The sequence below is a fragment of the Manihot esculenta genome, chromosome 9, assembly GCF_001659605.2.
Source record: "Manihot esculenta cultivar AM560-2 chromosome 9, M.esculenta_v8, whole genome shotgun sequence".
Classification (NCBI taxonomy): domain Eukaryota; kingdom Viridiplantae; phylum Streptophyta; class Magnoliopsida; order Malpighiales; family Euphorbiaceae; genus Manihot; species Manihot esculenta.
In genome coordinates, this window is record NC_035169.2 from 33,597,818 (window position 1) to 33,621,537 (window position 23,720).

The 23,720-nt window shown below is 30.0% G+C and overlaps 3 protein-coding genes across 4 annotated transcripts; 1 reads left to right on the forward strand and 2 right to left on the reverse strand.

Annotated features, from left to right (window-relative positions):
* The first annotated feature begins 2,959 nt into the window (after window positions 1-2,959).
* Window positions 2,960-4,588, forward strand: LOC110622287 (transcription factor MYB60). Its single transcript, XM_021766753.2, has 3 exons — window positions 2,960-3,204; window positions 3,306-3,435; window positions 3,562-4,588. Exons 1-3 carry the CDS (start codon window positions 3,072-3,074, stop codon window positions 4,328-4,330), a joined length of 1,032 nt encoding a protein of 343 aa, XP_021622445.1. The 5' UTR covers window positions 2,960-3,071; the 3' UTR covers window positions 4,331-4,588.
* A 3,358-nt stretch (window positions 4,589-7,946) lies between these two features.
* LOC110623647 (probable arabinosyltransferase ARAD1) lies at window positions 7,947-12,688 on the reverse strand. Its single transcript, XM_021768647.2, has 2 exons — window positions 10,697-12,688; window positions 7,947-9,954 (listed from the first exon to the last, which is right to left on the reverse strand). The coding sequence occupies exons 1-2, from the start codon at window positions 11,639-11,641 to the stop codon at window positions 9,400-9,402; spliced, it is 1,500 nt and encodes a 499-aa protein (XP_021624339.1). The 5' UTR covers window positions 11,642-12,688; the 3' UTR covers window positions 7,947-9,399.
* A 150-nt stretch (window positions 12,689-12,838) lies between these two features.
* LOC110623529 (NADH--cytochrome b5 reductase 1) lies at window positions 12,839-17,058 on the reverse strand. Of its 2 annotated transcripts, XM_021768513.2 has the most exons (9): window positions 16,645-17,056; window positions 16,281-16,422; window positions 15,962-16,052; window positions 15,777-15,854; window positions 15,138-15,218; window positions 14,926-15,015; window positions 13,868-13,933; window positions 13,250-13,336; window positions 12,839-13,118 (listed from the first exon to the last, which is right to left on the reverse strand). In XM_021768513.2, the coding sequence occupies exons 1-9, from the start codon at window positions 16,757-16,759 to the stop codon at window positions 13,026-13,028; spliced, it is 843 nt and encodes a 280-aa protein (XP_021624205.1). In that variant the 5' UTR covers window positions 16,760-17,056; the 3' UTR covers window positions 12,839-13,025. The 2 variants fall into 2 exon arrangements, with proteins under 2 accessions (XP_021624205.1, XP_043816209.1); XM_043960274.1 differs by lacking the exons at window positions 12,839-13,118; window positions 13,250-13,336 and adding an exon at window positions 13,418-13,748 and having other exon boundaries at window positions 16,645-17,058.
* Between the last annotated feature and the right edge of the window lie 6,662 nt (window positions 17,059-23,720).

Consider the following 23,720-nt stretch of genomic DNA (forward strand, 5'->3'; position numbering starts at 1 on the left):
TATTTTCATTTTTAATTATATCTCATTGACAATTAAATTTTATAAAAATTTAAAAATTTAACTATTTAATTCATATAATTGATAACTTATATTAATCTCTTTGGCGATCTCGCAAGAGGACAAATTTTGTAATAGTAATGATGTTTTATCATTTTCTATCGTTTAATTTACTATGAATTTATGTATTTGTTAAGATTTTATGGATTGAATAATTATATTTATGCCATTTTCAAGTACCAAATGGGAAATTAAACATGTTTTTTTTTTTCCTTGCAGAAATTACAAAAATTCAAAAAATAATCAAATACCTATTTGGATTATACCGCAATAACTTATTTTTATAAATTTTGCACTTTATTATGCAATCTTACTATAAAAACCTCCTTACTAGCACCTTGTTGTGATAATAAGACAAGTGGTCTATCAATACAAATAATCAAGTCAAGTTACCTAGTTTTAGGTTCAATGTCTAATACTATTTCCTATTTTTTCGATTCTCAAAATCCGTTTGATCCGATCAACAATTTATGCAAAAGATGAGTTTACAGGCTTATCAAGATTCACAATACTATAATGGATGTACTTAGTGAGAAGACGCTTCAGTAGATATTCATCGCCGAGAACTAAAACTCTCATAAATTCACTGACAGCATGAATCATAAAATCGTAAGACTAATGGATCCTAAAATTGAAACCGTAACTCCATCCTCCACTTCTAAGATCATCACCTCCACCAAATTTCTGACTTCTTCTACTTTTCTGATTGCCTCCACCATATAAAAACTCAAATATAAAAGATTTCAAGTGAAAAAGTTCATGGCCGATAAAATAATTATATTTATAAAAGGAACAGAAAATAAAGAGAGGGGTTATATGTGGAGAGTAATTTTATAATAGAAATATCTCTTTTCACTTTTGACTAGAGTTTTTTTGGTTTGTAGAGAAAGAAAAAGAATAAAAATGGTGAAAATAAGAATTAAGTAGGGTAAAAGAGTTTATTTTAGAGTAAATATAAATGAGACTATTTTAGTCTTTTCCATTTGAATTAATAGAAAAAATAGAAAAAATAGAAAAAATAGATTTAATTTAATGAAATTTTTTTTCAAGTGGACGGAATTAAAATATAAAAAATTTTAATATAATTTTAAAATTATAAAAATAATTTAATTAATTAAATCATGATGGAATACAAAAATATAAAAGAGTGTAATGTTGGATTTGGTATATTAAAAAAAAAATTAAAGAAAAAATCGAGTCGACTGAAATTTAAACAATATAGGGCCGTCCATTTCTTATTTCACCCCATTATATATAAAGAATTCTTCCATTAACTTTAGAACATTTCCATGTCTGGTTATTTTTATAGATCTAAATAAATTATTTTTTTTCATGTAGACTTATAAATTATTTTTTTATCAGCTTTGTAAATAAATTATTTATTTTTTCTAACTTAATATTGAGATTTGCCAATATTGTTTATTTTTCCTCGATATTGCAATTGATTATTTTGAAGATTATTTGAATGTTTCTAAAAATAAATTTCGATTCAAAATCTAAGCCTTCAAATAATCGCCCTAGATTTGAGGACAAACACGTGTAAGTATAATTTATTATTGATGTCTTCACTACACTACAAAACAAGCCTTTTCGTTTGTCATGTGGTGGGCCCTCTCTTTTTTATTTCAGATCTCAAGCTTTTGAATGCTGCTGCAGCGCTTGTTAGGTTTCTAATCGTCCTTCGTGGCTGTCTTATTCCTTCGACACGTTTCCATCTGACCTAACCCTATGACTCTATAAAATTTCTAAAACTACTCTAATCTCTACATTTTTTAAAAATTCTAATAATAAATAACCTTTATGTTTATGACGCTACTAGTAAGATTTTATAATTATTTTATAATTTTTCTTATAAATTTTTTTTTTCAAATCAAATCGTTGCAAACGAGGTGTAATGAATTTTATTATTTTGATATCTAAGGTTTTTTTAACAAATTTAAAGAATTTTCATGGATATTTTTTAGGAAGACGAACTCATTGATATCTCCATCCATTGAGCATTAAAAGCTTTAACGAAGAGGGGCCTGCAAAAAATATGATGATGGCATAATTAGTAAAATACGGTGGAAAAAAAAAGTACTATTTAGTGAAATTGTTACTTAATTTTTCTATTTTAAAAAATATATTAAATAAATTCTGTCTTACCATTAATTATATTATTAATTGTAGAGTCCAAACAACTGTTATTTTAATATTATACCAACTAAATACTTATATTTATAATTTTTATTTATTTTATTTTATATATATTAATAAAAAAATCATTAATTTTTTAATTATATCATTTTAAAAATATTATAGCAATTTATTTCCACAAAATTAATTTTGTCAATTAATTTTAATGACTAATTTCACTTCATATTTAACTTTAATTAACAATATATATTCATAAATTATTTTCTCATTAGAAAGTGATTTGTTTTATAAAAATACTTTTTTTTTTAAAATATCGCTTTTTAAAGTTATTTTACTGTTTATAATGGTAATTCAGATAATACCAAATAATTTGACATAACTATTTAGCTTTGGTGATCAATGCACGTAACCCAGAAGGGAAAAAGTCATGAGGGGACAAATTGACTTTGGCTATACATTGACAAACATTTTATTTTTACTCTTTTTATCAATGTCGGCCGTTCCATTAAAATAATAAAACCATTTTTTTTAATTTTAAAAATTTTATATTTTTAAAATTTGAGATTTATAATTAAAAAAAATATAAAATTTATTAATAACAAGTAATTAAGAAAAGCAAGATGATTCAGATGAGAAAAATTTATCTGACCCCGATTCACGTAGATCCAAAATATATGACTATTAAACCTTTTATAAAAAATGACATAATTCTACATTATCCTTCTCTACTTTAAAAGTCGCCAAGTATATATACAAGCTATTATATGCATTCACATGGTCATGCCACTATTTGAAAGGGCCATATAGCTAGCAAGAAAATTAATCAGTCCACAGAAGGAATATGAGCAACTGAGAGAGAGAGAGAGAGAGAGAGAGCCATGGGAAGACCTCCTTGCTGTGATAAAGTTGGAATCAAGAAGGGTCCATGGACCCCTGAGGAGGACATTATTCTTGTTTCTTACATCCAAGAACATGGTCCAGGGAATTGGAGATCTGTTCCTACCAATACTGGTAATAATATAATATCATCTTCATCTTTTCTCTTACACATTTTAATTTCTGAATTCATATAAATTTCATAACTTTCTTTTGTGTGTAATTTTTGCAAAAAGGGCTGCTCAGATGCAGCAAAAGCTGCAGGCTTAGATGGACTAATTATCTCAGACCAGGAATTAAGAGAGGAAATTTCACACCTCATGAAGAAGGGATGATAATTCACTTGCAAGCTTTATTGGGTAACAAGTAATCCTCAATTTTCTCAAAACTTTTATATTTTTAAATCACTGGATGATCATTCTTTCTTTATTATTATTATTATTTTGGTGAAATCTGATATGGGAAGTTCATCATATCCTTTGGTTTGAACAGATGGGCAGCAATTGCTTCATATCTTCCACAAAGAACAGATAATGATATAAAGAATTACTGGAACACTCACCTGAAGAAGAAGCTGAAAAAGTTTCAAGCTTTGGACCATCCCATTGCAGCACATGACTCGTCATCAACAACAACAACAGCAGCAAATAACCAGTTTGTGTCAAAAAGCTTCTACGAAAGATCAAGAATCTTAAATTCCAGCCCAAATTCTTCAACTCTCAGGCTCAACCAAAACTCCTCCACCTATGCATCAAGCACAGAGAACATTTCGAGGCTTCTTGAAGGTTGGATGAGATCATCTCCAAAGCCTGGTAACAATCATGCCACTAATGATCTATTCAAAGAGAAATGGAACCAAAACGACAATAACTTGGAGAACCCAGATGGAAGCATTGGTATTTCAGCGGCTACAACTTCTCTGCAGTGTTACAGGCCAAAAGCTGACCAAGAACATGGCGGCGGCAGTGGTAATCTGATTTCTCATGAAGAGTTTGAGTCCATTTTATCTTTTGAGAACTTAAACACTGTTGCATGGGACAAATCAACTCGTGATTTTACCAATAATTTTTGTGCTGTAAATGGAATAATCCATCAAGATTCTGCAAGTGAAGAGAAGGAGAATGATACTATTGCAGCAGAGATCAGGAAGCAGAAATCTGATAGTAATCCTCCATTATCATTTCTTGAGAAGTGGCTTCTTGACGAAACTACTGCTACTGTTCAAGTGGAAGAGTCCATGGAACTGTCTCCAATATTCTGATCATGTTCTCGTCCTATCTTTTTTTTTTTTTTGGAATTTTTTTGGGCTACAAATTAATCAATGGATCTTAAAAAGGGTTCATCAGGGAAGGAAAGAAAAAGAAAGAAAAAAAAAAGAAGAAGTGATCTGATCTCTCTAGGATATAATCTTTATTATTATTTTTTAAGCTGGGGTTCTGAAGTGGGAATCTCTTAATTAGCAAATGTAGTTAACTTTATTCTGATTGAAATAACTAAGCATTTCCTCTCTTTAATTGCATATATTAATTTTTATGTATGATTTCTGATAAACTGAACCAAAAGCAAAAAAATTCTGCCAATTATTACTCACCCATATTGGTGTGTCTGATCAATAAATATATATAGAAATTGAGTGAGCTTATTAATTAATTTGTTACAACAGGCTAATGATAGAAAAAAAAATGAAATTATTTAATTAATTTAAATAAACATTAAAATTCAAACTTTTGTCCATTTTAGTGTAATAATTCAGATTTTCAAAATTAATTATTATCCAAATTAGAAATCTAATTTAGGAAAAGTGTGTATAATCCCACATTTTAATGTAAAAATGAAGAGATAACTTGTGCATTAATCCATTATAATAGTAGTAATAAGTACCCATTTTTGCTAAAAACTAATTGATTGAGGCAGCAAAATTAGAATAAAAATGAATAAAGAGGAAGATGAGCACTCAACCAATTGCTTATGTAGAGAGAAGAATGAAAAATTTAGGTAATAAAATGAAATAAAAGTAAGTGGAAAAAGGAAAAATTAGGAAGAAAAATGAAAGAAAGTTCACGAAAGTCTTGCATGTAAATAAGGTAAAATGGGAGTGAGAGTGAGCTTTTTAAAGGAGAAGGAAACATGTGATCTTTCAATCAACTTTCGGTGAGAAATTTAAACAAAAACTACTTTCACAAGATACACCCAAATTGCTTCTCATATCTCTACTACTCACCTTTTTTGATTTCTTGGTCCCCCCCACTCCCTAGGTTTACAAGTAATTTCTTTTTTTTTTTTTAAAAAAAAATCATTAGACTTGTATTTTGATGGTTAAATTATATATTTGTAATTTAATATTTTTAAGATGGGTATAATAAAAAAATAATTTTTTTATAAAAAAATGAAATAAAGTATACAGTGTGATTATAATAATCTGATAAAAGCTAAAATATGAACATGCATGTAGATTAATGGAAGAGTTATTTAAAAGTACAGTACTCAGTCTTTTCTATGATTTATCTTTTCTATGCATAGTCTGATGTACAAATGCCATGTCCATTTTACTGAAAAAGGAAATTAAATCATTTTAAATTTTATTAAATCTTCATCACAATTAAAATAAAATTGTATAAAAAAAATCAAATAATCTAAACATGTGAAACTCATTTTTCATAATTGAGAGAAATATACATTTATATAAATATTAAAAAATTAGTACTCTAAATACGTGCAATAATTTTCAAAATTTTATTAGAGAAAATATATTTTTTTGTATACATGGGGTTAAGCAAAATTCAGAATTATGTTCATCTTGTTGAAATCTGTTGACATGAATGGTAATATTTAAAAATTAAAAAAAAAATTATTATACACTATTGTGATTATGGTAAAATTTATATGGAACTCATCACGATATATATAATAAAATATAATAATTATTTAAAATAAATTACGAACCATTGACCTAAAATAAATTCGTGTAATAAAAATTTAATAATCTGATATGCAGTCGCAAAGATTTCACTCATAAAAAAAAATATTCACTGTATTGTAATATTTGATATTTTACAAAACTAGTTTTATTCAGAACAAGTTAAATATTTATAAAAAATTACTATTAATAGATATAATCTAACAAATTTTTATTACACTTATAAATGCGAAATTCTTAATCCACATAGTTAGATTTTTAAAAAATTCAATAATTAATTTTATCTTCTTATCGTATATAAACAAATGTGTATAAAATTTAAGATACATATTTTTACACATTTATTTTAAACTTGAAGCAACCTATTACATTCGTCTATTCTATCAGTTTATTGACAGACACCAACTATTTTATTTTATTTTTTTATAAATTAAAAAAATATAGATAAACTTTATTTTCGGCCAGATCAGTACCTATGCAACAATAGTAATAAAATTTGTATCTAAGTTAGATTTTAGGCTTAAATGGAACCTTCACATCACTTTCTATTGTTACCCTCAACCCCACCTAACTTAGCAATATGAGATAAGAGCCACCACCTATTATTATGATCCCATCAATATAATAACAATAATAATTTATTGATTGAATTATCAAAGGCCAAAATTTAAATTTTAATGAATAATCATGATAAAATTATTTTGTTAAAGGTAGCTCATGGTGTATTTTTTTGATATTTTTAATTTTTTTTAAAAAAAATGTAAAATTTTATTTTTTATTATTATGACTGGTTAGACATAATTAAAAATGAAAATAAGTGTAATGGGGACCGCATAATAATAAGAAAGGCCATAGACACCCACTTAATAAATTGAAAACAAATGATGAGGACACTTCAAATTGTTATGGGACCTTTGGACACTGTAAAGAGTAAGCTATGCTCCTGCTTCTGATTGGCTAAGTAATTAATGAAATTATAATTGCTATTAATATTGGCAGGTAAACTGGAATTTAATAAATATTTAATATTTATTTAAAAAAATAGAAATACATCTTCATATTAATATTAACTTTCAAGTTATAGAGATAGATGAAATTATTATTTTTTTTATTAAATACGCATATTATTATGGATAATAATATAAATTGAATTTCTTTATTTTGTATGAATTAAAAATATCATAAGATTAGAATTAAAATTTATTTATTTATTTAATATGTTATTTTCTCATATTATTTTATTAAAAATTAAATTTGTTAATATATTAAAATAATAAAACAGGTTTTGTCAAAAAGTACTTATGGGCACCATAAATTTTCTTTTTTAAATATAAAATACAATGTATAAAAGTAGTATTCTCTCTGTCTCACAAAAATATTTCCGTAGATAGTTTTATATAATTAAATCAAATAGAATTTAATTTTATATATTTTTAATTAAACATAAAAAGAAATATATTTAATTTTGAGAAAAATTCCAATAATAAAGCTGAAAAGATGCTAATATTATCCAAAAAAGACATTGAGGCATACATAGTTGGAAATCGAAGTCTATGTAGAAACTAAAGATAAAAGTCTTAATGCGTTTAGTGACCCTTTATTAATGGCCTTCAAATTAGGTTTCCAATCTCCCTAGTTTCTCATAATTACGACGTCGTGTCACAATAATAATAATAATAATAATAAATGCTGATATGCAATTTCTAATTAAGCCCAAATTTTACCCACACCTTCTGTTGTCGGCAAAATCATTATGTTAGAAATAGATATTCTTTGAAATTTATTTTTTTCTTTTACAAATTAAACTTTCATTTATTAAAATTGATGTTTTCTATTGGTTTATAATTATTTATAATCATAATTGAAATTGGGATTAAACCTCAAATTTTATATAGTGCTTTCTTGTAATTCAAGAATTTGTAACTATAAATTTTGGTGGATTGAGCTTCATAAGCTACAAACCTCACTAGCTCTATCCCAAAATTTCTAAATAAAATTTTATTCATCTAAGATTTACCTTCATCATAAAATTCAAAAAATCAAACATAAAAAAGTATGAATAGAGAAAATGATGAAATAATTTATCCGATAAATCAAAATTATTAGATAAAATTATCCTAAAATCCAGTTCTCACACTTGAGCAGTAGACAGTCCATGATAAGACAAGTACACTGCACAATGATAATTATGAGAGAGAAAAGGACTAAGTGAGGATTCACACCTAAAAAAACCTTCATAATTAAAGGCTCATCTCAAATCAATGACACATTTTGCCTGAGGAGTCCCATCAGTCCATCACAATCAACATTGACTTTTCATTTGAAAACAGCCATTGACGTGGCCATATGGGGGATGGGGAATAAGACAATTCTATTCTAACAAATGTTAATAATTTAATCTCCAAGAATCATGAGCTTGTGTTCAGACAAGAAGTTGATACCTGAAAATTTTCATCTTCCTTATTCTTCGAGTATGGCATCAGAAAAACGTACATGCCATGGAAGGGAGTGAGTGAGTTCGTTAAGAATTTAACACCGGAGTTTGGATTCTGAAGCAAAGTAGGGGCATGAAATCTTCACAAGCTACAGCAGCTTCATTCTGACATTGACTGTTTAATCCAAATCTGCCCTGCACATGATATGTTGTAGCATGAGAATGACATGATAAGCACCCCCTGCATCTTTGGTCAGCAGTTAGAGAGAAAGAGAACAAAAATGAAAGATTTTTATTATAAGTACCAGCATACCTTCCTCCAAAGCTAGTCTCCTTAGCCCTTCAAGTTGAACCTTGCCAACATTTGAACTGATGGGCCCAGCCCACAGATCTTGCCTATTCTAATTTAGTTTTTGGGATTCAAAATTAAATTTCATTTCTACATAAAATAAGTTGATAAGAATTCCTTCGCTGGCTATGACTTGAATAAAATTTTCATTTCCCAACTCTAGCAGACTGGTTCATAATTCGTGGTGGAATAAATGGGAGCAGCTATTATAAATCCATCAAATGTTTATGTATAAATTCATGCATTCACTACATATAATTGATTAATTTCAAATGAATCCTAATACAAATATATATAATTACAAAACTCGTCCTATGTTAAATTCAAGATTATATTAAATATATTCCTAGCAAATTCATTCAGAAAACAAACTAAAAGGCTGTTAAATAAATTTATGATAATTGTATATGATTTGTCAGAAAATAAGAAGTTAAATGCTCTATCTCTGCTTAAAATAAAATTTCGTTTCTCATTTCACAAGAATATCCGAAATCTGCAGGGAGTACATATTGCAATTCTCACCTAAGAGAATGTATTGAAACTCTGACCTTTCTAACCAGCAAATCCTTGTATTAGTGTCTCATGGGAAGCTCTGAGATCATTGCCAAGATAGAGGTTAATTCCCCCCTCTCACCAAAAATTGCTGGGTGTTGGTACTTCTCTCAATTCTCTATGTTTACGGGTAAGAGACCGTGAGAATCTCATGGACTTGTGTATCTTCATTCTCATGGCAGGGACCTTTCTGGCCACAGCCTGCCATATCATTTGAACAGCATCATCTTCCTTTGATGGGTATTGGAACTCAAAGAAATGTTCTACCTCTTTTAATTTCTGCCACATTCGGGTCCATTCATCCTTCCCAATACCCCTTATCAAATTCATGAGGAACTTTCCTTTGATGGCGTCTGATGCACGAACAAATATGCAGAATTGGGAGTAGTCAAGAACGTCCTCATAAGGGAGCTCAATGTCATCACTGATTATTACAGGAACACAATGGCTGGCAATGGCATCAAAGAGACGGTTTGATGAGGGAGTGTCACCTGCAATATTGAGGCAAAATTTTGAGGAGTGCATTCCCTTGGAAGCTTTGTTGATTCCATTGTTTTTAACGCTCCCAAATTGAAAATGTACATCTTTTTCATCTTTTAGAAGGTAAAACAATTCTTGCCGAACATGGCCGCCCTAAGTATGAGAAACCCAAGAGTAATGAATCAGGCATAAACAAAGTACAACCTACCTAAATTGAGAAGAACATTGGAGGAATGAAGTTCATCCAGAATTCCATGAATACAAAGTGACGTTCCAAAATAATTAGTGTGTAAATGACTGCCACGAAGATGAAAACATTCATTGAAAGTTATCTCGAAAATTTTCATTAAACTGATTCCAGATTTCCAGTGCCCTGTAGATGATAGCTACACTTATTCTCAAGACAGCCAACAGAATATTTAACACTAACGCATGTACATGCAGCATTGCTAGTTAAACCCCACCCCACATGTATGCCCAACATAACACTAAACTAGACCCTCTTCCAGACCACGAAAAAAACATGACAGAGTTCTGATCATCTCATAATTTCTCCAGAATCCCAAAGCTTTGGGAGAACCATCTTTTTTGCATGTAATCTGGGTTGAAGTCTTAGAGTTGGATCAATGTTTTATATTTCTCAATTGACATTATAGTAAATTGAGGCCCATTTTTATCCGAGTCCTATAGGAGACGACAACTACGAGTGAACCACATGACAACAAGCAAAGGCAAGACATGTAACACAAGTTTTGGCACAGAGCAGCCTACTTTTGTAATTTGGAAAATCTGAAAATGCAAAAAATATTTAGAACAAATTTTCATTTTCCTTGCTAGAAAATTAAAAAAAAAAAACAATTAACAGAACATGTATCAAAGGGGGAAAAGCACGTACAGCTTTCCTGTATATGGCTCCTTGAAAGTACAGTAATATTGGGCGGTTGTCAAAGTTAGACAAGTCGTTGACATAGCTTCTGATTACATGTTTGTAAGGCGCAATTACATCTTTTTCAACGTTTGCTATATTGGGGGGATACCTTCCAAAGTCTGCAAGTATAAACATTGCTGGCCAAAGCTTCATCCTTGCTTGTAACAGGCTATTTGGATGGTGAGCCAAGATTACATGGTTTCGTCCCCCTGACCTCTTCCATTCCCTTTGTGATATCACAAACTTTACCAGCTTCTGTTGCAACAATTTGTTCTTGCTTTTCTTTTGATGTGGATTTACCTTAGAATATCTATTATAACTTAACGAAGAAAAGAATGGTACAAAAATGACATCAGCTTCACTGGAATTTCGGATTCTTATAGCACTACCAGCTCTAGGAAAACCAGGAGTTTCTGAAGCAAGAAGATCCAATGTAAGCCAATATTCTATACTATGTTGCAAGTTCAACCCACCAGGATATGCAGGTATTTTAGTTCTTAGATCAGGCCAAACACTACCTGCTTGTGGAATCCAGTCTAAGAGCTCAAAATGAAACTGTGATGGCAAATCATACATGAAAACTTTAAGGGGTTCTGTATTATTCTCGTTATGAACATTGCATTTCACCTCTTTTACAGCAACTTTCTCTTGGGCTGTTTCTTCATCTCCTCCTCCTCCTCTACTTCCCAGTAGGGGTTCAACATTTTTTTGATTCCAGGAATGGGAACTACCACTGTCGGTTGTAGAACGAAATGCATTGGTTAACAAACTATGATCAATGAAGTTAGGGCGGTCGGTGGAGGGCAGCAAAAAGAACCAAGATAATATGAACAAGGCCAAAATGAACGAGAACAAGCAAAGCAAATATTTCTTAGAAACAGCCACAAAAGAGGAGACATGCTTCTCAGCCATTAATAATCAAGAAAAAAAATCAGCAATATCTCCAAACAAACATCAAATCCATATGGAATGCCAAAACACACATCCCCAGGAGGCTAAGTGAAAAACAAGTAGGAGAAACTGTGAGTATCATTAGTGTTATTTGCATTGGATAAAATTCCTCATAAAAACTCCAGTAAATGCAATTATCTCTTGATAAGAGATTCAAGTTAATGATATGATCTCAAAATTTGCACCGCATTTTCCCTCTCCACATTGTTTACAACGACAAAAATCAACTCAGTGAGAGATTAAAACAAACAAACCCTGTTCATAACCAAATCGAACCCACTAAGGGGAAAACACCCCGAGAAAGAAAGTGGGTAAAGGTCCCAGAAAAAAGAAATGAGAGAAAATTCAAGGGAAAAGATGGATGGAGTTGTTCTTGGGTGAGCGAAAAAGAAACGGCACCGTGCAGGAAAAAAGAAAGGAGAAGACACCAAAATTGTGGATGTTGAGGCAGTTGGTTTGTGCTTCTGTTAGAGCTATCCTCTCATGGAAACTTTTCTCTGTCTGAGTGCAATACACAATGGAGTCAGCGAGGGAATAGGGTCCAGCTGTGGAAGCGGGCTTTGTAGCTCTCCCTCCCTCTCGCTGTCTCCTATTTGTATTGGGAAGAAAATTCAATTTGTCTCTCTACTTCTTTTGAATGATAAATTTTAATTTATCACTCGCTATGTGAGAAAGACGCGCCAAAATAATTAAATATTTTTTTTATTTAATAATAAATTTTATTTTTTCACATTTTCTTATAATTGATTTTAAATTAAAAACGAAATGATACAGAGAGATCAGAGATACTTGTCAAGAAAATCAAGAACTTGGGAGGAGAAGAGTTCTGTAATCAAGATTTATACTTTGCAAATTCGTGTAAATGTACACTTTTGTAATGGAGTATAAATGATCTTGAAGTTATAGATTAATTGCTTATTAGCCTTTTGAGACAACTAATTTTCTTATCTAATTTGTAATTAGTTTTGGATTATAAATTCGTAACTGTCATATAATTGGAAAAAGGATTAGGGTTTCTTTTAGCAAAATTAGGATTATATATTGTAGTGGTAATATGTAGTGCTACCTCAAATACTCATTCACAACTATCTATTTCTTGGATCCACCACTTTGTAAATGTTTTTGATTTCAAAGTTATTCAACAAAAGCCACTGCGTGTTAAAGCAATTCATGGAAAATTTTCTCATAAACTAAAAAGCATTCTGGAAGTTCCAGAGTAGTTGCCTTAATGCTACATAGTTTCATTCAGAGAGAAGGAACCAAAATAAAAAGAATTGGGAGTCTTTCATTGAGGCCATGCAATTGATAAAAATGACAGTCCAAATAGAGAGGCTCAATAAAAGAATCAGAACTGGAACTGCATCTCAGGTGAGTAGCCAAGTGCCTCAAGGTGAGCAGCCATGGCCTTGTTCATAGGTGGTGGTCCACATCTCAGTATCTGCAGACCATGCCATCGTAAATATTAGCATACCCATATGCCAACGACAAAATAAATGGGAGGGTTTGACAATGTGTTCCTAGTTTTGAGGGCATATTCAGATGTTTACAACAAATAAATCAAATGGGTACCTGGATATCGGCTGCTGGTGCAGGGCAGTGCTTCTCAATCATTTCCTTGGATACAAAGCCAACACCACCATCCCATACTTCAGGAGGCTGACCGGAAAATATTGTTCAACAAGGTAGTTTTGTTAATCATATGGCCATTGATTATAAAATGATTTCAACGTCTATAACTCAATTACAAATTTATAATGAGATTATTGCAGCATCAGAAATAGTAGTAAAAAATCTAACTTAACCAACAAAATTACATTTGTATCAGAAAAATGGCAGTATAAAAGCCCAGCAAATAAGCCGTACAGAAGCCACCAAGGCATTTTCAAACTTCTCCAATGATGATGATTACTCACTACATTACTAAGCAGCATTAGTTATTCCTTCTGTTTTTGTCATAATATTCAATATGCAGTCCACATATTTTTTAACTGGTCAAAGTTAAGACTTTTATCCAGCTCAACTGAACAGAAAAGAAGAAGAAAAAGAAGCTGTTGCAAGAAGAACTAACCTGATTCAAAACATAGGAGAGAAAACAAGACGAGAGAAAGTAAAAGTGTAAATAAATTTATTTTTTAAAAAAAAAAAAGAGAAAGAAAGAAAGAAGAAGCTGCTGCAAGAGTTTCTAACCTGATTCAAAACATAGTAGATTTTGAAGCGATCAGGGTAATTGGCAGCAAGTCCATCCAATTCCTCCTGCAAATAAATAAAGCATATAAATGATCCATTTTCATCATCAATTGTCTAAAAGTATATCAAAGGATGGTTAGCAAGTTTATCATTACATAATGAGAATATTTAAGATAATTCTGACAAGGACACCAGTCCATTGAATCAATTAACTGGCCAAGAGCTCAACTCAACTAACTCTAGCGACAAGTTGATGTATAGTTGCTTAATAGTTGCAGGTTCAAAATCGAATAAATTGACATTGCCACCCAAAACTTGTAGAAGAGGAGAGAAGTTTTAGTTCTAATAAACTGATTTATACTATCCCATTTTCAGCTCATATAGTAATTTTAGTTCATCATTACCCTACTTATTTAATAAAATTCCCCCAATAAACTATCATTTTTTTTTCAATAGTTAACTACTACTGAATTCTTTGCTAAAATGGTTTTGACAGCCTCTCTTATCATTTTAGTTTAAATAGAATAACACTGGGTTTCTCATTGCTGCCCAAGGTCCCTAGTACCAATTATTTGATAAAACAACTTTAAGCAATCAATTGAAAAGAAAAGTTAGCATCGAAATTTTTTTAGTTTTTTCCCATAGAGAGGTCAGTAAGTGCAATGCAGCAGCTATAAAATTCTGTTTATTGATTGCATAACTGAAGTTAACAGCATTAAAAGTTTATCCAATAAGGCCATCCTTATTAGGGTAAAATAATATAAGTTTCTTTCCAGTGGAGTAGATGGTTAAAAAGTGAACTAACCAATAATTATGAACAAGAATGTGGAAAATGTTTCTTTATGAAACTTGAAATTCACACAAAATCAGAGTCAAAACTGCATGTAAAAGGGTAATACAGTATCAATTTCACAAAAAGGGTCGAAACCAATAATCGCAGTTGGTTTTACAAGTTCAAAACTTCAATCAAGTGAGAACTACACAAAAAATAAACAGAAGAACAAGTTCAAACTTCAGATGAGAGAGTTACATCATAAGAAAACAGAAGTGTAGCTTACCTTCAAAAGAATGTCCTCGTACGTAACATTGGCATAAATGAGGTGTACCTTTGTCTTGTCCTTCGGGTTTTCCAATATTGCTCTGGCAACCTAAATAGCAACAACATAACCATATGATCATCATACCCACAAAAAAGGAAATAGTCCAAGGTTCTTGAAAATTAAGATCTCACAGAAAATGATAAGACAAATAGGATTTCTGAATGACATACTTGGAACATTGGAGTAATTCCCGAGCCTCCAGCAAGCATTCCAAATGCTCTAACTTGACCAGGTTGATACCTAAAACGACCCTGTTACAAATAACATTTTAAACAACAGCATCCCAATGAGAGCCTTACCTTTGCCTAGTAATTATATAAAATATGTACGGCAAACAACAAGCACAACTAAGCCTTAATCCCAAGCCAGTGGGATCAGCTAATTGGATTTTTTTGTCATTCGGCTTTATTTAGTTAAATAAAATATGTATATACAAAAGCAAAATCTAATTTAGAACAAAATACCCGACAAAAATAGTAGGTGACTTTTTCTAAGTAACTGTTAAATTGAATCCTAACAGCTTCCATAATATATCTGATAAACTTAAAAAGTTATAAAAGAAAGTGACACGCTGTTTCTGCATCCTAGTTAATAGCCATGGAAGTAAAATGCGGATAAAGTATCAGGTGGTAGTATTGACCAAAATCTGAATTCTGGGTTACACAATAGAATCATCAGGACTACTAGATAAAGTTTATCAACCATCTTCTTGTTCCCATATGCACACTCATCGAAGAAAACAACTTGAATTAGGTCAAAGAATGCAAACCACAAATAATTTGTTAGTTCACTTGCAATTAGACACGTACCTTGGGTCCCTTAACGGAAAGATAATCACCAACACGCATCTCTCTGAAGTGATGGGACATCCTTCCTTGTGGATACATCTACTTGCATAAAAACCAAAAGCAAAAGAAGTTTAAAAAGGGCCAAGGACACTACAAGTAACTAAACTACAATGAACTCCACAAGCAGAAAACTTTCTGTTTAATACCTTAATAACTAGTTCAAAGTGTCCAACATCAGAATCCAAAGTAGTTGGAGTATATGGTTTAATAACCTCTTCGCCTTGGCTATCCTTGCCCCTGTTCAAGAACATAGGGTGTGAAGATATTTAACCACAACAAGAAAAGGTCACCATTATTCACTACAACAAACTTTCATTACGCATATTTAACCAGACACTTTGTAAACAAAAGGTATAGATTTTCACAAACACTTTACCCGACTTTGATTGAACTTTTGATTTTAAGAATCCGTCCTATGCCCATCAACCCATTGTGTGAAAAAGGGTGGGGGGAAAATGAACCAACCTGCAGCTTATGTGTTGTCCAATCGGAAGGCCCAAAACTGAAGTAGGTGTTGGAAGTGCAAATGTAAACTTCGCCACATTATGGCTGAGCTGAGTGCGCTTGACAAGTTTAAATTCCTTGAAATTCTCAGGATCTAGACAGCCTGAAATCACACGCCACAGCAATAAATCAAATCAATCATAACGCACACCGAGAATACTATCGTTCGCACAGAAATAATATTGATTGTAACATTGACGACATAAAAACCCCAGAAATCAGTGAGGAAGAAACAAGATAGAAGTTCAATCCATACCCAGAAACAGAAAATCAATAGATAAACAAAAAAAAAAAAGGAATAGGAGAGTCCAGTAGGAGGTCAAACCTTTGGGTTTTTTGGAGGAAAATAGAAAGATAGCACCAATACCAATAGCCACAGCAGCAACAGCTACACCCAAAAGAATCTGACCATCAAGTGTTTGCAAAAATTCCAAATCCATGATACCCAATCACCAATTCCAATTCCCCCCGAGCAGGAGAAGCTTTAGAGGGGAAAATTTGAACAGAAGAAATTGAATCAGTAAATGGGTAAAGGAGACACTGAGCCTCTTTTTGGTGGTGTTGCCGCTAGGCTGCGAGCATTTGATAGCAGCAGAGGTGAAAATAGCAGGTGCACCTTTGAATCCAATTAAAAATATGAAGAAATAAGCCTGGTAGGTGGATAAAATTGGAGGTAAAGAAGAACGGGAGCAATGTGCAGATGGAGATCTGGTTCTGGTACACCTACCAACTATCTGAGTGGTGGATGATGTATTGTCCGATTAATGGCAGTTGAGTAAATTTCTTTTTTTTTTTTAATCAATTTTCATTTTGTTAATTATTATTGTCAGATTTATTTAATTTAATGATGAATTTTATATAATATAAATAATAAAATAACTTAAAACTAAAATAATTATATAAAAATATTTTTTTTGTCTAATATTCAATTTTCTCCTTTTCTGTTTTCATTCTCTCAAATATTTTTCTTCTTCTATTTTATAAGTTGATGGAAAATAGAAAAAAAAAAAAAGTAGAACGATGAATTTATAGAGAGAATATTAACTTTATTATGAGCCAAGTTTGAGAAAGGAATATTTGGTTGAATTTATTTTATAAAAAAAATTTTTACAAAATGTAATTGATTGAATTTTACAAAGTAAAGTAAAACAATTTTTACTATAAAGTGTAAAATATTTTTTATTCGTGGACGTCGAGTGATACTTTTGGCAACGAAGAAAACGAGGGAGAAGATAGAATAAGTGCAAAGACAGTAATGCCCATATATACTCATTATTTCCGTCCCTTCTATTTAAACTTTTGAGTCTTGACCTTTTTCTTCTTGAATAACAAGAATGTTGGTCCATTTCGCATTGAATTTTAAACTTAAAAAACATGTTTTTAGAAAAAAATATTGTTTTAGATATTATAAAAAATGATTTGAAATATATTTGAAATTATTTTTAACTTTTCTAATTAATTATTTTGATTTAATTTGTAAATATACTTTTTAATTAATCTTTAATTTCTAAGAATGCCATTTTGGCGAATTTTTCTTAGATGTGATGGGTGATTTTAAAAAGTAGGAGAAGTGTAGTTGGGTAATTTGGCAAGGAGGCCGGCCACCTACCAAGGAAGGAGCCAACAGTTTTGAGGCAGCACGTGGTTTCTAATAAATCTTGGGGCGCACGTGACCCTTTTACTCCCAGCCAAATATGATGTACGGCATTTTTTGAAAAAAAAAAATTGGATTCATTCCAGAAAGATGGCCCAGGCCCATTACAAGGCCCACTCCAGAACCACCACAGGGCCATCATCAGAGGAACTTCCGAAAAACATCACAACTCCATCCAAAGAGGCAGCATTCGAGCCTAGCCAGGATTGGAGCGGTTTGGTTGCAAATAAACAATTATTGAGATATTTTATGCTAAATTCAAATCAAATAGATATTTCTAAAATATTTAATTTATTATCTTTTTATTCAAACTTTAATAAATAATTATATTTCACTCTTTGTACAATAAAAAAGTGTTTACTTTCATTATATATCTATCACCAATTAAAAACGTTAAGTCTTATTTTATTTATTAATTCATTAATTTATATTTAATATGTAATAGAAAATAAAATTAATAAATTTTCATTACAATTTAGTAATGAAAGAATTAAAGCGTAAGTTAAGAAAATAAATAACAAGTTGAACATGTGAAAATAAAAATTGTTAGTTTTTGTATGAAATTTTTTTGTAATTTTTTATATTTTGATGGTGGCTTCTCAGTGAATAGATAAGAATTGAAAATGTAAAAAAATTATGAGTCTATTTTTGTAGTTGATTTTTTTTCAAATTTTATTGATTCGATTATTTTGAAAAGTAATGTTCAATAGAGATTTACTAGTTATTATGAGTTTTTGAAATCATAATGATGACGTTAGTTTTGGAATCTTATTCGAATTTTATTTCGTAGAAAATTTTTTCCGTGATTTTATTCGACAGACTTTAATGATTTATACTCTAGAAATGAGAAAGAAAGAGAAATATTTTTATTAAATTATCTTATATAGAAGTTTAAACAGGTATTTGAAAAGTATTTTTATCAAAAGTATTTTTATCAAATTATCTTATATAAGAGTTTAATTTTAAATGATTGTAAATATTTATTAGATTCTAAAACTGATATTTTCTGTTAGATAGATTTATCAATACTACTCTAATTATTCATATTTTAATTAAAAAATTTATTAAGTATAATTGTTTTTTATTTAAAATAATATATTTTTTATTTAATAAAATTTTATTAATACAGTGAATAATTCTGCGTTTAAAAATGATTTATTTATTTTTTTTTTTCCTTTCGCAAAGCTGCCTGTCGGTTGATTTTGTTGGTGACATTGACCGACAATAAATCCCTCAAATTCAGGGGCATGTTTAAATAAAGGATAAGCCTCTAATGTCGGTTCTTTTTTTTTTTTCAACAATTGCTGCTGTTTGATTTTTTTTTTTTTCACTTAATCACATAGCATCCTTTTTTTTTTTTTTCACTTAATCACAGAGCATCCCCTTCATAAATCCTCTCCATTTCAAAAAAATTCAATTCAATTAATTTATTTTTAAACAGTTATTTAAATTTTTTTTATTTTAAAATGTTGAGATTTGAGATCATATATTATTTTATAAAAATTTATTTAAATATTTTTTATAAAATAAATCAAGTTAAATGGAAAATTTTATTTAACAGAGAGAACAGTTTAATTAAAAAAATCCAACCGGCATATTTAGATAAAGCCTTCACCATTAGAGTAATTTCAAAAAATTTATAGGTAAAATCCACTTAGAAAAAATAAAAAACTTCAGATCAGTGATTTAACCATGTCAATTCGGTGTTCCTTTTGTACCAGTAGCACGGCCAAAATATTCAAATTGAGAAATAATTTTACATGATATATTTTTAAAAAAAAATAATTAAAATAGTTTCATGTTTATTATTTTAGTTAAAAAACCATTTTTTCTATTGATTTTTTTACTATAGCATTTTTAATATTAAATGAAAACATTATTTTTTATTAAAATATTATAATCATTAGTAATAATATATGATTTGAATTAAATGCTAAAAAAATAATTTAATTTTTATTTATAATAAATAAACTATTAATGAAAGATTGTGTAATAAAAATAAGCTAAAATTAAATAGAGTTATAGTTATTATATTATGATTGTTGAGTATATAATAATTTTATTATTAAAAATAAGTTTAATTAAATATTAACATAACATAATATTTTTTTAATAATAAAATATTATTTTTATAATTTAAAAAATAAAAAATTTATTATTCTAATTTCTATAAAATATTTTTATTATTTAAAAATAATATTATATTTGATAATAACTTATTTGACTCGTAAATAAAAATAAGATACTTAATTCAACTTATATTCTTTTATTATTACTATTAATTACAATAAATCAATCTTGTATATACAATAATTGCACCAAATAATCTCTTTTTTAAAAAAAAAAAAATTGCCCCAAATAATTTTCGATTGAGACCCAAAATTCACAAATGGTCTTACTATCAGCATCACCACCATCCGCTGGTTCTCAACTGGTGGCCGCCTATTACTTTTGGTCTATTTGGGCCTGTGTATTTTCTAATTTTGGCGGATTATTTTTTGTTGATTTTCTTGATGGATGCATCTTTAATTTTCTTTGGTGTTGGCCAAATTCAAATTAGGACAAAACCCATCAAGATTTTCAAGAACATAGAATAAATTCCTTCAGGGGTGGAGGGAAGATACGGCAAGGGACACGTGCCGTACCGGCGACCGAAAAATGCTTTGAAGGGGATGAAGGTGCCGCAGCGGTGCAGCCGGTGCCCTACCAAAGGGAAGCTCCTGGCTCCGCCACTAGATTCCTTCTTCCTACTTTCTAGTGGTTTTGTATATATTCTTTTGTAGTTAGCCGATTCTGTAGAGATTTTTTAGAGGAATATTATTTGTACTTTTATATTTGTCTTTTACTCTTTTTCAATCTACAGCTCTTTGTTTATTTTGTTGAGTTTTTTTTTTTTGGTTACATGCAGATGACTCCTTGATTGATATTGTTTCTATTATTTTGAAGGTTCGATGATGGATTATTAAAGATGGCTTATGAAGTGTTGCGTCTGAAGGTGTGATGTTCATCGAAGAACAGGCCTTCCCCAATGTTAGTCCACACTTTTCTTTGATCTAAGAGAGTTTTCTCTTTGGCCTGAATGTTGATACAACAATAATGGTGTTTGTTTTGTGCTGTGGTTTTAGTGGTTATTGTTGGTGGTTGACAGTGCTCTTTCATCCCTTTATCGTTCACTCTTCTCTGGCAGAACTTGTGAGTAGTGAAGGTCGATGTTCCCCGAGAAGCAAGCTTCTCCTAAATTCAATCAGGCCTTCCTTGGATCCAAACCATTTTCTTGGGCCACTGGACGTTTAGCTTCAATTGTATTTTCTTTTTGTTTATGTCTTAGAGACTTAATTATTTTATGGATTTTTGTATCAGCTTTTCATATGAACTCTATGTTATTAAGAGACTGTGAGACACACTATTCATAATTAGAAGAGCTAAAGTATACGGCTTAATAAATAAATTAATCTTTCAATACTTTATTAAAAATTTATGAGTTAAATATGGTTGTTTATTATTTATACTATAAAAAAATCAAAATAAAGACCAAGTATAATTGCTTTATCCCTTTGGACCATCAATTTTCCAAAAAATTTGCAAACGTAAAATTCGCATAAGTTGCTTTCAGGCCTGTCTTTCAAGTTTCAAAGGAGGTTTTTCTTGGTCGTTTTTGTTATTATTATTTGCAAGATAATAAAAAATTGGGTGTGCTAATCCGCTTCATCAGCTGATTCATTGCTTGGCTTACATGTTTGCATGCAGTTATTAAATTAAAAGAGTCAATAATCACTGCGGTATAAAATTTAATTAATATGATACGAATAATTTATTAAAGTAATTTTTTAATTTTAAAAAAAAATTAAAATATTTTTAATATTTTAAAACATCTATTAATTAATTTCACTATTAATTTTTAAAGCGTTTGAAATATTTTACCACATATTTTAATATTAGAAGAACATTAACGCCTCCTTAAACTTGCAACGAGATTTGGTAGGTTTCGGTTATATAATCAACAATAATTATGGGAGTTTTGTGGCTGTTAGAGCATACTCTTTTATAACCAGATGGATGCAAATTGTGCTGAAACTATGGTATTTTGAGAAGTATTGAGCTGGATTAAAGAGTGTGGATGGGATCGAGTCCTTTTCGAATTGGATGCGCAGGTACTTATAATGTCAGTTAATTATATTTTGTCGGATGATTTATCGTATTTTGACCTTTTAGTTCAATATTGTAAACTGATTCTATTTAGTTATGAGGAAACAAAGTGTATTTTTGTTTATAGATCTGTGAATGATATCGCTCATATTCTAACAATATCGGCTCATTTTGAGTCAGGTCAAGGACTTTGAGTTAATATTTCTCCTCCTCACATTATTTCTATGTTCTCATTAAATTAATGAAATTTCCATATCCGTTTAAAAAAAATAAATTAAATAAAATTTTTTTATATTATATAAATTAAATAATAATTTTTTCAAACTTATTCAATATATGCGATGTGACTTAATTTGAACCCACTACTAAACTTTAACTGCCCCCTTAGAATTTGTACTAGATTTGTGCTGTTAGCCATTGTTGATATATAGCATCGCATCAAAGATTCAACATCCATCCCCTCTCACACTAACTCACAATCCTGACTTTAAAATCTTATGGAAATTTGATGAAAGAAACCATGGGTGGTTTAATTGGTCAGCTGTCTAGAAAATTTTATGATCAATGTTCATCTATATGTTATAATTTTTTAAAATGAATTAATCTCATAATAAAATACCTATTTATATAAAATAAATTAGCAGAAATTTTTTTTTTTTTTTTGAAATAGGGGATTGGAGGAGTCGAACCTTAGACCTTTCAAGACTACAGGATGTACTTTTCACCAGGCTAAATCTTGAAGTGCTAAATTAGCAGAAATTGTCACTTTATTTATTTATTTTGGGTTAATTATTATGAAAAGGCCTATAAGAAGTGTAGTCAAATAAAGTAGGAAATGGTTTGGTACCTTCAATTTCAACAAAGGCTGCATTTTATTGTCCCTTGTGGAACTGGACACAAAGAGACAACCCCAAATAATCTCACATTCACCACTCTCTTATGGAGGAGTTGCTGGTTGCTGATCACTCAGCCACCTTTCCTTTTTTTGTTCCCCCAATTCTTTCAGTTGGGTAAGTGAGAGTTGCATTTATCCTTTTAATTAGTGTTTTTTTTCAAATCAACACAAAATTATTAAAAAAAATTAAAATTTAAAATATGAAATGTTTTTTAAATAAAAGTATATTAATTATAAAATTAAATTATTCTGTATAAGTGTTATGATTAACGAAGAAATAATAATTATTTTATTATTATTAAATAAATTTTAGGGAGACATGATTCATGATGAGAATATAAAATATGTGAATGTCCTTTGATATTATTCTATGGGGACATCAAATCACAAATTGATTCCAATAACCAAGTAACAACCATGATAATGACCCAAGTTTGGTGTATGGGAACTATAAAAATAATAATATAACAATGTTATCTAAGCCGACATTAATAGTATTGAGAAATTATAAAATTAATTTAAACGTAGATTATGACAAGAATATTAGTTTGGAACTCTAAATTAATTATTTTATAATAAAAAATAAAACTTAGTTATGTGTTATTATAGTGGCCTGGCCCTCGTGCTTCGAGTCCCTCCATTTGGATTTTATAGGAAATGTATATTTTCTTGTTAAGATCATAGGCATATATCGTTAGAGTGCAAT